The 15,016-nt window shown below is 45.1% G+C and overlaps 1 protein-coding gene across 4 annotated transcripts in view; it reads right to left on the minus strand.

Moving 5' to 3' along the window:
• magixb (MAGI family member, X-linked b) overlaps nucleotides 1-15,016 on the minus strand; it is a 35,528-nt gene that overhangs the window by 10,253 nt on the left and 10,259 nt on the right. For all 4 annotated transcript variants that reach the window (XM_084014507.1, XM_084014506.1, XM_084014508.1 and 1 more), the window contains exons 2-10: nucleotides 13,905-14,194; nucleotides 11,931-12,047; nucleotides 7,380-7,499; nucleotides 5,457-5,630; nucleotides 3,713-3,908; nucleotides 3,320-3,390; nucleotides 2,094-2,255; nucleotides 893-1,412; nucleotides 46-604 (exon numbers count right to left, since the gene is read on the minus strand). In XM_084014507.1, the coding sequence (XP_083870633.1) occupies nucleotides 46-604; nucleotides 893-1,412; nucleotides 2,094-2,255; nucleotides 3,320-3,390; nucleotides 3,713-3,908; nucleotides 5,457-5,630; nucleotides 7,380-7,499; nucleotides 11,931-12,047; nucleotides 13,905-14,184 (2,199 nt within the window). In that variant the 5' untranslated portion in view covers nucleotides 14,185-14,194. The remainder of the gene's footprint in view (nucleotides 1-45; nucleotides 605-892; nucleotides 1,413-2,093; nucleotides 2,256-3,319; nucleotides 3,391-3,712; nucleotides 3,909-5,456; nucleotides 5,631-7,379; nucleotides 7,500-11,930; nucleotides 12,048-13,904; nucleotides 14,195-15,016) is intronic.

Consider the following 15,016-nt stretch of genomic DNA (forward strand, 5'->3'; position numbering starts at 1 on the left):
TCACCTTACTTTTCATGACTTCTCTCCCACCTGGACCTCCATTACCTGTGCAAAGCTAAGACTCTGGACATCCGCTCCGTTGATTTTGACAATAGCATCCCCTGGCTGCAGGGAGTTGCACTGCTTCCTGTCCCAGACTCTTTTCACTATAGTCATCCTGCCTCCTGGACCGCCAGCCGTCACGCTGAAGCCAAGTCCTCGGTCTCCCTCGGTCTGGGCCAAGGCCACTGGCACCAGCTCCCCGCCGCTGTAATTGCCAACTCCAATGCCCACGCTCATCGCCCCGGGAGAAGACACACTGCTGGGACTGGCGGTGGGGCTGTTGTTGGCATGGTAACCGTTATAGCCGCGGTGGCGGCGGGGGCTTTCGGGAGTGGGAGGAGGTCTGAGGTGTGAGGTCTGCGGTCTGAAGAGGTGGGAGTGAGCACTCTGGGGGCCGCCGGGGGAGGACGAGGGCCTCCTCGGTGACTGAGGCAGGGGCAGCCGGGACCCCGACAGGGTGCAGGTAGACAGGTCGCTTTCAGACGACTTGGACGTGCCGTAACGATAAGGATGAGGGGGTGTTGACAGGGAGTTGTTGTTGTGATTACGGACCAGTGATGCCCTGATGAAAAAGAATGTGAGGAGTCAAAATCAATAGAGCATCTCTCTTTGCTTTGACACAATCTCTGATACTGAAATGTTTAAGGCTGCAACTAAAAACGTTATATAAAATGCCTGTTAAATGACTAATATTTGCTTGATTAATCAACTATAACAAGCGTTGCCTTTGTTGCACCTTCAGATGAAAATTCCTACAGCCCTGGACTAGTCCTGTTTATAAAAACGGAATGTGTAATTATACTTAGATTCAATGCACTCAACTGCTACCTGTTTCAATTAATCACTTTACCTGTGTGAACCAATGGCTGAAACAACTTCACTGTCACTCTGGCTGGCGAGCGTTGGGTCGAATGACTGCAGCCTGGCTAAACTTCTCAGTGAACGAGGAGGACGCACGGGCGGGGGAGAGGCAGCGTTGCTCATACTGGAGCGTCTGTACGAAGACGTCTTTCTGGTAGCAAAAGACATGGCATTTCCATTAGCGTCCAGAGTCACCCCTGGCTCCATGTAGCTCCCTTCACTGTGGCCCCTGTGGTAGTTAAAGTGCTGGGTGTGGGGTGTAGGGAGGCGAGGTAGCTGATGAAGAGGCTGAGGCTGAGTGGTGGTGGGTGGTAGGATTGGGTCTCCGCTGTCCAGTAGCCTCGGTGGGGGCTGCATGGGACAACCGTCTGGATTGTAGAGCATGGGATACCCTCTTCTCACCTCCACATCCACACTGTGGCCCACCGGCACCGACTTGAGCATCTCTACCACCTCTTTGTGAGACACTCCCAACACACAGACGTCATTGATGTACACCAGGAGGTCCGCTAATGAAGCATAAAAAGAAAACGGAGATGCATTTCTATTCATCCGCAGCACAATAACACACCTTTGTCAATCTGTTTCTCTGTATTACTGCATCAACTTTTTTTGCCCATTTTCATATGCTTTGAGTGTGCAGATAAGTGTAGTTTGCAAATGAACTGTCTGTGTGTTTTGTGTGGGTGTGGACTAATCCAACCAACTAATCCCTCTAAACCTATTAACAGATATGAACTAGATCAGCCGCTGCTGAAACAGCTTGTGCTGCGGCTTCCTAGAGTGGTAATATCTGCATGTATGGGGGTTTTTTTCCCCCGGTGTGTGTGCGTGTGTTTGTAGTGGATGTGCACCGTCGCATATGTGTGTGTTATGATAGCTTGATAATGGTGAGCTAGCCCTGCGGATTATGGACTGATTGTGATATACATTTGCTGTGGGAGATCAGAAAATTCCAGAGGTATAATCCCAACAAGTGGAGACAGAGAACTCAAGATAATGCCTACTGCTGATTAAAATATGTTCTATTTCCACTTTTTCCGCAGAGTTACAGCTCAGTCTGCAGATATGTTGTGTATTATTACTAATAACATCTGAGAATGTGTCCCTTCCTGTCTCTAACTGATAAAAAAAATAAAAAAAAATAAGCTAGCATGCAGTAATTGTCCCTGACTTATTTTACTTTTTACCTGTCTTGAGTGCTGAGGGTCCACTTGAAGTCACACTGTAGACCTGGAGGAACTCTCTTGGCCTGCTGCCCCCGACAATATTGAAACCAAACCCTCTGGAGCCCTTGGTCAAGTGTGTGTGCAGAGGGAAACCCCTGAGCTCCCCAGGCAGGTCCGTGAACCCTGGAAGTGACCGAAAAATATACAGAGACAGAGGATGAGATAACGATGGTGCTTACCTCGAATGTAAAAGTCTTCAAGGCATCAAGGATGATTTAAAAAAAAAAAGCCCCGTCACAGTAATATCAAAGAAAGCGACGAGCAATAATATTTTCAGTCTATATCTCGACTATATGGCTCGAACTGACGGGTTTTGGAGTGAGGGAAGAGAGAGAGAGAGAGTGAGGACATTGCAAACCAATCGCCAGATGGCTTTTAACAAAAAAAGTACTTATAAAGAAATAGACACGCACACAAACCTAAGTGTTTGGTAGAAAGATTGCATTAAAAGCAGAATGCATTACAGACTACCTCCTTAAAAATCAGTCACATAATCCATTAGATTGACCCAATTCAGCACTGCAATCTGCTTCTTTTTATTTACAATATTACAGAGTTTATTTTGTATTTCTTAATTTTAGCCTTGTCTGTAAGTGGAGCAGCATTTATTTTAAGCTGCATAAATTAACACAGCCTAGCATATTATGACATTTTGACAGTTTGATTCCATTTGTACTTGATTTTACAGTAACCCTGTAACTCATGCAGGTGATTCTGGACCTAACGGAGATTATATCACCTTCTGCTGGTGAGGGCAGAGTACTGCACTTTACCGGGACAAGCTGGATTCACAGCACTGTAACAGATGGGTTCCTTACAGTTTGCAATCAGCCGTGGCAGTCAGACATCAAAAAGTAGATTATGCGCGTGTTCTTTTAACGGCGAATCATGTGACCAAATTATGAAAATTAAGTTGCCAGTCACATGTCATCCACGTGTCGACCATGCCAGACACAGCAGCGAGTCTGGCTCTTTGCCAGCAGCTCCGAGCTTTAGGCCTTAATCACTTACACGTCTCCGTTCAGCTAAAAAAGCTCATTCCGTCTCATTTGACTGGGACAGGCTGGCTCTTTTCTGTGACTTCCGTTCTTAACAAACGTGCTGCTTCATTTAGGCTGTTCAACGGTTAAATGTGAAGTGTTGAAATAATTACATCCAGAAAGAAAGGAGGAGACAAAGAGGCTCACACTCATTATTGTAGACGGTTTCCCTGCTTGAGCCTCGAGGACTCTGCCAGTTGGTCCTCTTTGGGTTGTGACTTGAACAGACAAAGCAAAAAGAAAAGATTCCCTCTTCACAAACATAATAGTGTTGGATACAATATGCCATAATTGGAATTTAATACAGTCAGAACAGCGATGCTTGCCATCGATAGGCACAATAACATAGCAGCTTAGCTGTATTCAGAGTAGTTTAAAAGGAATAGTTTGACATTTTTTAAATTTTAAGATAAGCTAACTATCTCATGGCTCCAGCTTTTTATTTAGAGAACAGATACGACAGTGGTATCGAGCTTCTCATCTAACTATCTGAAGGATTGAACTATTCCTATAACAGATTTGAGACAAACAGATACTCACTCTAAGTAGTGAGACTCCCCAGGGTCACTAAAGGCCTGCTCCCAGTGATCAGGCATCACACCTCTCACCCTGGCACCACTTCTGCCGCCGATGATCCCGTTCTCTATGACGCGACTATCCCCGCTGCTGGAAGCCCGGGGCCGCCCGGGGGACCGATGGCTAGCAGGGATGCGACTGCTGACGCCTGCAGAGCCTCCTGTAATTATAGTGACAAGAAAGAGTGTTAAAAATCTTAAATGAACGGTGATATATCACTCAACAGATGCAGGAGGTGGAAAAGTTTCTCCTGCAATCTATAACGACTCGATGCTGGCAATTCCGTGTCAGGCAAAAAGACCTGCGTTCAGCATCTTGGCCAGCTTTGTCCTCCCTCTAAGGATGCGAAGCGTGTGACCACGCATGCCATACTGCATGAAAAAAATAAAGCGGATGAAAAGTAAGCATTTTTTTTTTGTTGCCGAGCTGTCCTTGTAGCTGTCCTTCAGCCGTGAGCTCCAGCATTGATCGGAGAGATGTGGGACATAACATAGGGTGTCCTGAACCCCGTGCGTACTCGACAAGTGCTGCCGAACCCCATCCACCCACATGGTATCACTTCAGAAGATGACTCAGCAGAGGTCAGGATGTTGGATGGCTCTCTCACACTCCATCCTACCTGCATCCTGCATTCACCCCGCCGATCCAAGCCGCCTGCTGCCATACCTGCCCTCTTTGGAGCACGTCTCTAACTATCTGGATCTCTGCCTGCCTGCGTTTCTCACCTCCCCCTCAGCCGCCTCTCTCTTATCTGCTGTACCATTCTGGCTCCCCCGCCGCCGCCTTTCCTAACACTCAGCCTCCCTACCTGCCTCCATCGCCACCCCTTTGTCGCTGCCTTGCTCCCCTCACCCTCGCCATCTAATCTCACAGTCGCCTTCTATTCAGATTGTGTGTTCTAGTTTCTTGTTGCCATCACTTCTCCAACACTGCCTTCATGACTTTATCTGCATAGATGACGTGATTAACAGTGCTGAAGGTACAGTGCCGTTAAGAGGTGTTCGTATTGTACTTGAGTACATTATCAATGCGTGGTATGACCTCTTATTTAAAAAAACAGTGTAGTTGACCTCCTTGTCAGATTTCAGATATCCATGAGTTTGCGGTAATATTAAAGAGACACTTCCAGTCTAAACTTCTTAGATGGTTTTCTGAGACTATTGTCTGTAGGATTGTGAATGCAGGACGTTTACTTCTAATGAAGTTTTGATGTATTGGTACTTTTGAATAAATATGTGTATACTTTGTCCACCGCTGGTGAGAAATACGCCTTTTAAATAAATACAATGAGTCATCGATCACATAAAAAAAAAAAAAGGTTTTTGCTTTATGAGATGAAGAAATATATATAACGAACTATGTGTGAGCCTAACTCTTTCTGCTTCCTTGTCACATGACTTTCCCTCACCTCCTTGTGTGCAAACTTTCTGCTTTCTCCTCCATGCTCGACCTAAGGTATCCTGACCTTCTGTTGGAGGAGATCCAGCAATCGATGAGGCCACAGCCCCACTGAGAGTTTAGAGCATACTAATCGTGATAATGATTGATTCATTGGCGTATCAGAGACTGGAGGTATAGGCTTAAGAGATATGTTTTGTACCATCAATATGATAAAAACATGAAAAAAAAGGGGCCCGACTATGCAATGCTCCACTTTACATGTATGACCTCACATGCTGCCATGTACACCAGGTTTAGCAATACTCACCTGACAAGCCTGAGTCGTCCTCACTGTTCTCAATGTCCTCTACGGCTTTCTCCAGGTTGCTGAGCGATTTGCTGCGTGTGCGGAACTTTCTGAGCAGGTTGCGGTGTTCCTGGTAGGTGATGGGGGGGCTCTCTGCACTGATGTGAACAGGCCGAGGCGTGCCGTAGTAATTCCCTGAGACAAAGTAAGGACAGGAGGAAATGGCATCGCAATGGATGAAAGTACCAAACTGCAACATTTGTGTGGAAATGGCCTCTAAAGATGGCCAGTAACAGCAGCACACAGTCTGCAATAACAGGATACTGACTAGCAACCTGATATGAAATAAAATATTGTATATTCAGATATTCAGTAGCAGGGTGGGTTCATATCATATATACACACAAACTACATGCCTGTATGTATGTGCATTATGCCTCCCCTGAGATAATCTCCTGTATATATTCTATATTCTCGGTTCTAGCCATCTGCTCCAGCTGCTAAGGAATAAATGAAATTACCACCACCCCTCCATTTGGCACATGGAGATCAAAATGGGTTGAGGGGAAACATTAGATTACTGAACTCGACAACAAGGTCACCAGCCGTCACCATTTACTGCGGTTTCTGCAGGCTGCTGATGTGTCTGTCAGTGTCGCATGGAAGGCAAGTGAGGATGACATTTATTGCTCCTATTAAACTCTTATAAATTATGGATGCTAATGTATGGAGGGTTTTTAATGAGAGGCAGCTCTCTGACCCTCAAGGGGGGAGGAGTCTGCGGGGAAGATACAGCAGAGCAACACCTGATGGCATTAATATGCATAAAGCGATGGAATGGGACCTTCCTTTTTAAGAACTATGTAAACCTTCAATAAACTAAACAACAAAAATAGTTTTCATTTATTTATAAAAGCCAAACTGGCTCTTTCCAGATGCAATAAAAATATAATCACCTCTAAAGCTCAACACAATTTATCTTTAGTTGCATAAAAGTTTAAGAATAACCTCAAGTTTGACCCAATTAGCCTATCTTTAGACACATAAACATTACTTTCAGCTAACTATTAACTGTTAATTCATTACTGTTAGCTTACTATTTGGGCTATGTATCCATTACTTTCAGCTACCTTTAAGCTAACCATTTATCCACTACTTTTAGCTAACTATTTGGATTGTTTATCCGTTACCTTTAGCACATTTGTAGCTAACTTTCTCAACATTTATCCATTACTTTTAGCTAACTATTTGGATTGTTTATCCATTACCTTTAGCACATTTGTAGCTAACTTTCTCAACATTTATCCATTACTTTTAGCTAACTATTTGGATTGTTTATCCATTACCTTTAGCACATTTGTAGCTAACTATCTCAAACATGTATCCATTAGTTTAAGCTAACTATTTGAACTGTTTATCCTCCATACCTTTAGCTTATATTTCAGCTAACCATGTCACCTTTTATCCATACCTGTTTAGCTTACTTCTAGCTCACTATTTCCATTACTTTTAGCTAATTGTTAGCTCGCTATTTCGTCTGTTTATCCATTTAGATCAAATTTAGCTCAATAATTCAACTGTTTACGCATTACTTTTATTAAAATTGTTTTTTAACACAATTACTTATGCTGTTTACCTTTCCTTATTTTCTTGGTGTGGTGTCGCTGTTGCGTCCCAACCTTTTCTCTTACCCATAATGCATTGCACGACAGGCTATCAAATCCAGTCATTCGTCGTCACTCATCGGCAAGCTTTATGCAACAGGTACATTTAAATGTCTATAGCAAGCCTGACTAAAAGTTATAGTAAAGACAGACTTGTTGTTTATGCAACCTGGCCCATGGAGTCTTTTCATCACCCGGAAGGTTGCCAGGCAACCAGCAGAGACTAGAGAGATTAATTAGGCTTAATGAGCCTTAGACATACCGGCTGGATCAACCTCACCTTTGAACTTTCCACTCTCAAGCAGCGCTCCCGACTCTTCCAGGGAGAAGAACTCCTCAATGGAGACAAAGTTGTAGTCTATGCCAGAGATTTCCCCGTCTCTGGGCTGTCTGGTTGTACCTAGGAGAGGCAGACGACAGGATATATTACGTCATACATCAGAGGATTGAAATACCACCAGCTCGATTATGGATGACGTGCCAATTAATCACAGCCTTTTCCTCTCACCGGGGGGGTCATGAATCTCTATTTAATGCTTAAACAAAACAACAACTCAGCCAACTATAAATACACCAAACATTACCAATTGACAAATTACAGAAATAATCAAACGAACGGTTAAAAGGAGTTTATTATAACAATTAACGGGAGACGTCTTTAATTACAGGATTTGGCAGAGCCTTCACCCACAAACCAGTGTATGCACTTTGCTTTGAAGAGCACGATGATGCGGGTAGGCATTTACCAGGCCCTATTTATTATGAAGGGGTCAATAAGATCAGTATTAAACATTAGTGAGGCACCGTGAGAGTCTTAAAATCTTTCTATCACCATTGCAAAGTTGGAGCACTCAGATGGTCATTGATCATTATAATTGAATCCCATTGTCCTTGGGAGTCCGAACCACAGCAAGGAAAGCATCGTTACAGAATTACTGAGTCTCTGTGTTCGCCGTTCTCCGAACCGTTAAATACATGTGCAGACATGACTTGTGAAATACATCACTCATGGAATATTTTTAATTTGCAAATTGATGTACAAAGCGCCCGTTCTGACCTTGAGACAAGCAATTCCTCTCCCAAGACCAAATCTCACCAAGCTCAAACTGAGGACAAATCTCCGTCCTCCTACTGGAGGAGCACATGTGATGTCAGCGCGGGGTCGGCAGGAGGGAGTCACGCCCAGCTACCCTATAAAAACCCATGATTAATGCCCCGCTGCCCTGTGAGCCGTTCTTCCAGCCACAATGACACACACAGGACTGCACAGAGCATGCACACAAACACTCATAGGCCTAAAAAAAAGAAGGAAGAAAAAACTCACACACACACGACGGCTAACTCACAAACACAAACCTTAGAGAGCACTTTGTCCCTGCTGTGACCACAAAAGCTGTTTTCATGACTTTGATGGCATACAGGTATAAACACGGACTTATCAAGAAGCACAAAAACATCTGGAAATGTTAGAAAATAGTGAAAAATGCCCATCACAATTTGGCACTTCTGCATAAAAAGTGACATAAACTCATCTTAAACACTAACTAATTTCCTGGCGATCGACTGATTGAAAAATTATTTCAGCATTAGGAAACTCTCTGGTGCTTTGGAAGTGGATGATAAGGGCTTATGTGATTGGCTGATCATTATAGCTCGCCTCAACTCCACCTGCTGATACCGTATAATGTATTCAATCCACTTTGTGCCCTGCTGCACCGGGGTATTGTCTGCTGCCACCAAAACAAAATGCAAATATTAAAGGAAATTAGAGGTCTCTGTGTCTAATTAAGGATCTGATAGCACATCTGATGACATCTGACATGTGTGTAATTCTTCTCCCCTCAGGACACACAGCATCTCTCCAGCTGATATGGTGTGAGGCAGGGATTCATTATCTATGCGCCCTCTTAGGAAATATATATGGCATGTCAGCGGGGGAGGTGGGGGGGGGGACAGGATGGATTATTGACATCTTCTTCTTCCACACACCTTCGCCGTAGGCGCCACACACTGATCCCCAGGGAGGGGGGGTGAGGAAGGGTTTGAAGAGGTAATTACACAGAACCCAGTATCAACACCCAGAGAGAGCTGTCTGTCAAGATGGTTGGACGCGAATAGCTAACGACGAATCCAAGCGTTGAAAAGGCCACAGACGACGTCCGGAGCGAGCATATTAACTAAATGACGGCGTTCCTTATCGCTGACTCACGCTGAAGACAATTAGAAAAGTCTTTTATGGAGGAGATAGAGAAACACGGCCAGACTTGAAACGACGACATTGGCTCTGAATCATCCAAGGGCACATTGTGATTATAAAAAAATATGGATGGGAAAGTTCAGGAGGAGTTAATGTAAGGTCTTGCACACAGACATTATATGAACAGGGGAATGCATTTTTTAAAAAAAGGGTCGTTTTCATGATTATGTAATAGAAAGCTGTGTTATATAAAATGGTTTGTTTTACTGCACTGAACATGAACACTACACATTTACCTGCTCCCCCAAGGCTTCACGGTTAGCATGCTGTCTGCTTCAGCGTGAGCCCAAAGCGCCATTAGACTGCACTCTGCCCCTCCTCCACTTTGGAGCTAATAGACATTTGCTTTTAATTTAATTCCCCCCCCTCCTCTATTATTGATACAATAGGCGGCATTTACTTAATTCTGTCATTCATTTCCATTTTTATGCACTGCCCTCCTGACTGAGCCTTTGTAATGATATTTATTGCATCAGTGCCAGCTCCAACATCAGAGAACATTGTCTCATCAAAAGGATTCGGGGAATAATGTCCTCTAAATAGCACAGCAGTATTAAGCCACAGTTACAGAAGAAGAAACAGCATCTAAATGTTAAAAATCTAACTCAATACTGAGGCCCCCGTCATACTATTTTTGCTCCCTTGCAGTAATAAAAACATTTTAAGACATTTTAATCTTTATCCCAGGTAATTCTGTTTTAGGTTATCCACAAACTAAGAAACTACAGAAAAGAGTCTCCTGAGACAGGAGGAACATACATATGATCCTGAAGGGGGCCACAATGAGCCACTGATGAAAACTCCTCCTCAGCATCAAGCACAGCTGCCTCCTCGATGGGAAAAACAACAACAAAAGGACACAAAAGAATCTGCTCCTATAGATCTGTGAGTGGTCTGACAATGTGACGTGACGGTTTCTAAGCCGCCTCGGGACCGAGCTGGTGGCGCGCTAGCTGCGTGTGTGTGTCGGTATCGGCATGAGAACAACGGCATCTTACTGGGACATCTCCAGCAGATCAGAGGATTACGCTGAGCCTGCCTTGTTGTCACTTCTCACAAAAAGGCAGCACTCAAGAGATGGGAGGTTGTTTCTAAAGTTTGACACCACTGGTAAGAGGGGGAGGCTGGACTGCTTTATCCATTATATTACAATCTTGTGCCAGTACATTGTGTATCCCAGAAATTAATTTACTGATGAATCCAAAATTTGTATTTGCCTCTTTTTATCCATCTCATTCACTTTATCCATATTCTGAAATAGCTAATTGCTGTCATATTTAGTCGTGCAAAGCAGATGCTTGTACATGCATGGGTGCGGGGATAAGTAATGAGAAGGTTTCATCTGAATAAAACTCCAATTTTACCATAATATGAATATGAATATGCATGCTGTATATAAGTGAGCCAGTTTTTTGTATTTCTTGCACCATCGCGTGAGTTTTGACCTGTGCCTTGTTCTGTCAGCGGGCGGGCCGTGTGTCGCGGTGGCAGACTGTCCCACATGACCTACTTCCTGGACTAAAGGAGAGATTAGCTGCAACTCCACACTGCCACGGCAAGGTTAAGACCGCGGACACACTAGGTGGTCCGTCTCCTCCGTACTATAACGCGAACGATGAAAAAAAAGAAGCAAAAATTGGAGTGCAGTGTGTGACACCAGAAGCACAGATCTTTCTCAGAAAACCCGGCTACTATAGCTCTCATCCTCTCCAGTGACGTCATATTATAGAGGATTAAGACAGCAACAGATGTACTACAACTAGCTGCCTTTGGCTGCTATTGTGCTTGATTCATAAGCATCAAACTGAAAACTGCCTGTGAACTACGGGTCTCTTTTTTTCAGGGGATGACACAAAAGCTGCACTAATAATAAAAAAAAAACCTGTCAATCCCAACTACCGTCAGATTTAATGCCGTTTTACCACCACCCAAACAAAGTAATATCCCGGAGCACAGGGGGCGAGGATTGTAAGGGGGAGCCTGCCGCCGAGGATAAACCCAGTGTTGTAACAATGCAGTGTTGCTATGGAGATGTCCAAAACAGCCTGCATTTTAATTTTCTGTCTCACTTTAGTCTTATAAACAGACCAACAAGATGTCGTGTTTTTTTTCCCCCCTCTTGATTTCATTAAATCCCGTCAGTGCTGCTTGCATACACTAACACGAGGAAGTGTGAAAAACAGTTCTGTAGGCTTAAAAGTCAATTAACACCAGGTTATTCACATTGTGGCAAACATAAGACGTGTTATCAAAGAATTAATGAGGTCCGTCACTTAAAGGGTATGGGTATTTTTAAACCTGGACCCTATTTCCTCATGTGTTTGTGTTCATGTGATCAAAGGGGACAACAATATTTGAAACTAGTCCAGTATTGAGGCAGACAGCAATGTACGTCTGCTAAATATCCACCATGAGTTGAAAGATAAAGTAACCCCTTGAGAGTAATATCTCTGGTGCGAGCACATTGGAAATGCACTTAATATTAGGCTTAAATAACACATATATGCACATGACAGGACAAAGATCTGCAACTCAAGACTTAAAGAGAGAACCCCCCCCAAACAAAGGACTCACAAGGTACAGCGCGGAGGTAGAGGTTCTCCCGGATGACCTGCTGAAGCTGGCTGTCCACTGAGCTGGGAGTGAAGCACTTGCTCAGATACAACCTGAGATCCTTGCACAATGTGGAGCCTGAGGGAAGGGCAAAGGTACAAGTGTGGCAGGGAGAGGAAGAAGCAGAGAGAGAGAGAGAGAGAGGGGGGGAGACATTAATAAATCAGCTCGTAAGCACAAACACTCTGATGCCGTATATTCACTAAGATTTGTTTGTAGCCCGTCAAATAGAGGCCGATATTTATTTAAATCCTTCCTGCTGCCAGGCTTGATTTAACGGCATCATTTTACAACCTAGACGTTCACATTAACACCCACTGATGTCTCTTTATCACCTCACGTACATCCTGAGTATAAAATCCGTTTTCCGGATAGATAAATGTATAAAAATCGGATGGTTAATGGCTCCAGACACAACAGTTGAGGCTGTCACCGGGTCAGGCAGAGCTGATCATCACGGCTCAGCTTCCTCTATCTGATCTCTTCATATCATCCCAATTGCTTTATGGCCTCTGATGACAGGTCACTTGCTGTTATGGATTGGCTGAGAGCATCTCCGGCTTGACAGACGAGCGCTCTGTCGGTGCTTCCCTGACAGGCTGCCGCCCGGCTATCATCCGCTCCCCCATCACCTCCTACCTCCCCCCCCCCCCCCCCCCCCCCAACCCCCACAGTCTGCTACGGCGGCTCTGCCCAGTCGCAGACTTAATTGCGAGCTATTAAAAAAAAAAAAATGTCATCGAGGTATAACTTTAATACCGGAGGCAGTCCGGCACGTATGTACAATACAAGCGGCCACATATGGCTGCTGTCTGTAAAAGGGAAATTAATCTAGCCAGCTGCCTTTTAGGGAAAAGGATGGACTTTTGTTCATTATGTTATGAAACAGCTGCTGTGTTTCTCGTATGTCGAAGAGCAAAATTGTGATCTCACCATCAGCTCTCGGATGAGCCGACTACGCTTGCGCGTTTGCGAAGAATTTTAATTGCGCAGACATATGGGCTACCGTTTCAAAAGGGCAGACAGATGTCAAGGTTAAAAGCAATACAAAGACTGCGGCCATGTGGAAAACGAGTGATGCAACCTTTAACTGTGCAAACATTTGATGGACAAATATAGAAGGATAGCACCGGTATTAGCTAAAAAGCTTTAAACTGCTGCCTGCCTCTGGAGGGACGTAGTCTGGGGTCCTGCGTTTGAGACGCTGGAGCAGAGGGAGTCGTAGTAGGAGTAGGAGTAGGAGGAGGTGTGGTACAGGGAGCCGGTGCATCAGCTCATCCATCACTGTCCACACTACTGTGCAGTCACGCTGCCCAGGGAGGGCTGGGCCTGACTTCAGAAATGATAATAGATCTACCAGCAGCCGAGGAGCCGGGAGCCAAAGGTTCCCATTTACACCCCTGCGGCCAAATCAGCAATCAATCTGGCAAAGCAAGGCCATCGGGAACAGCGGTCAGGTGACACTCCGGTGACATATTGCTCTGTTCGGAGCCAACGAAGACATCCGTTACGCCCGTCCCCCTGTTCGAAACATCAAGGCCTCCCGCGGGTGACAGACAGCTATACCGCCACACTCGTGTCATGTGTCATCAGATGGTTTGACCCCCCGACCCACATATTGACCGATCGCCTTGACATATCCAGACTGTTTGACGAGTGCAAAGCAGCTTCGGAACGCTAGAGGCTGCAGATTTTGCCTTGTGAGAGTCAGCTGAGGGTTATTGAGTAACATTATTATGGATGACAGCTCGGGCTCCAGCATTCTTGATTGTGTGGGTGTCGCCCGATAAAGTATAAGGGCAATGGTGTGCAAATTAAAGATTGAAGGCATTATTATGGCCGATGTGGGATACGTAATTGCCATTAGCAGCAGGAGAGGCAACGCAATGTGTGTCAATTAGAAACAATGAGCCACAGACTAATGCTGAGTCATACCTGGTGACACAGTTTTGATGCGTATCGGATGAGGGCAGGAGTTGAGGACGCCACGGACATCTCCCAATGTCATCCCTAGCACCGGTGTTCCCCCAATCTCCAGGATGACATCCCCCACTGTGAGTCCGCCTCCCGGAGCCGCCGTGACAAACGGAAACTCTCCATAGTCCGCTCCTCCACCAACGGCGATCCCCAGCTCCCCCGACGAGCCCAGCAAGGGGACGAAGCTGTCCTGCACCTTGGAGCGCCAGTGCAGCTTCTTCACCGCTGTCTTAGACATGGCAAACGAGCTGGGGAGATAAAAAAAAAAAAGGGAAACAGGATTGGAGGGTGAGCTGAAGGTGCGAGACGGTACACAAGTGTCAATTACATCACAAGCAATTGGGAAAGAACCTGTGATTTCAGACAGGAGGTTGTTTTTTGCGGGGAGTGTTCAGAATTGTCAGGAGTCATGAATAATTCCAGCTTAACAGGTTAGGGTGTTTTCCCTGAGACAGCCTGGAAGTCGGGAACAAGACAACACATGGGAACTGTGCCTTTGTTTTATGCAAACATACTACAGCGGAGTACACGACCGTCCACCCTAAAGACTAGACGCTCCCTCATGCTCACTGCACTCGCTGCAGGCTGAAGTCATGTTTTCATGTAAACACACAACAGCGGAGGTAGTGCACATTCCAGCACATCTTCAGTCACATGGGAAAATCCAGTTTGTGTCCAATAAAGGCACGGGTCACTGAATGAACGCACACGCATTACCACAGGTGAGCCAGCAGCCTGTAGCTGCAGTCCAACACTGCAGCAGTCAGAGTCATTTCGGTATCTACCATGATGCATTATGCTTTCGCACAAATATAGATTGTTATAGACTTTTCTAGACAATGAATAATTGCCCCCAGTTTGTTTGTGCAGTGTATTCCTCGGGACAGATTCTCCGATTGTTTGCTCATGTGTGTTTTTGCAGCAACATGTTTCCAGGGGAGCATCTTTGTATTTGTGTGTGTGTCTGTGTGTGTGTCTGTGTGTGTGTGTGTGTGTGTGTGTGTGTGTGTGTGTGTGTGTGTGTGTGTGTGTGTGTGTGTGTGTGTGTGTGTGTGTGTGCGGGGCTGAGG

Source organism: Eutrigla gurnardus (assembly GCF_963514095.1).
Source record: "Eutrigla gurnardus genome assembly, chromosome: 8".
In the NCBI taxonomy this organism is placed as follows: Eukaryota; Metazoa; Chordata; class Actinopteri; order Perciformes; family Triglidae; genus Eutrigla; species Eutrigla gurnardus.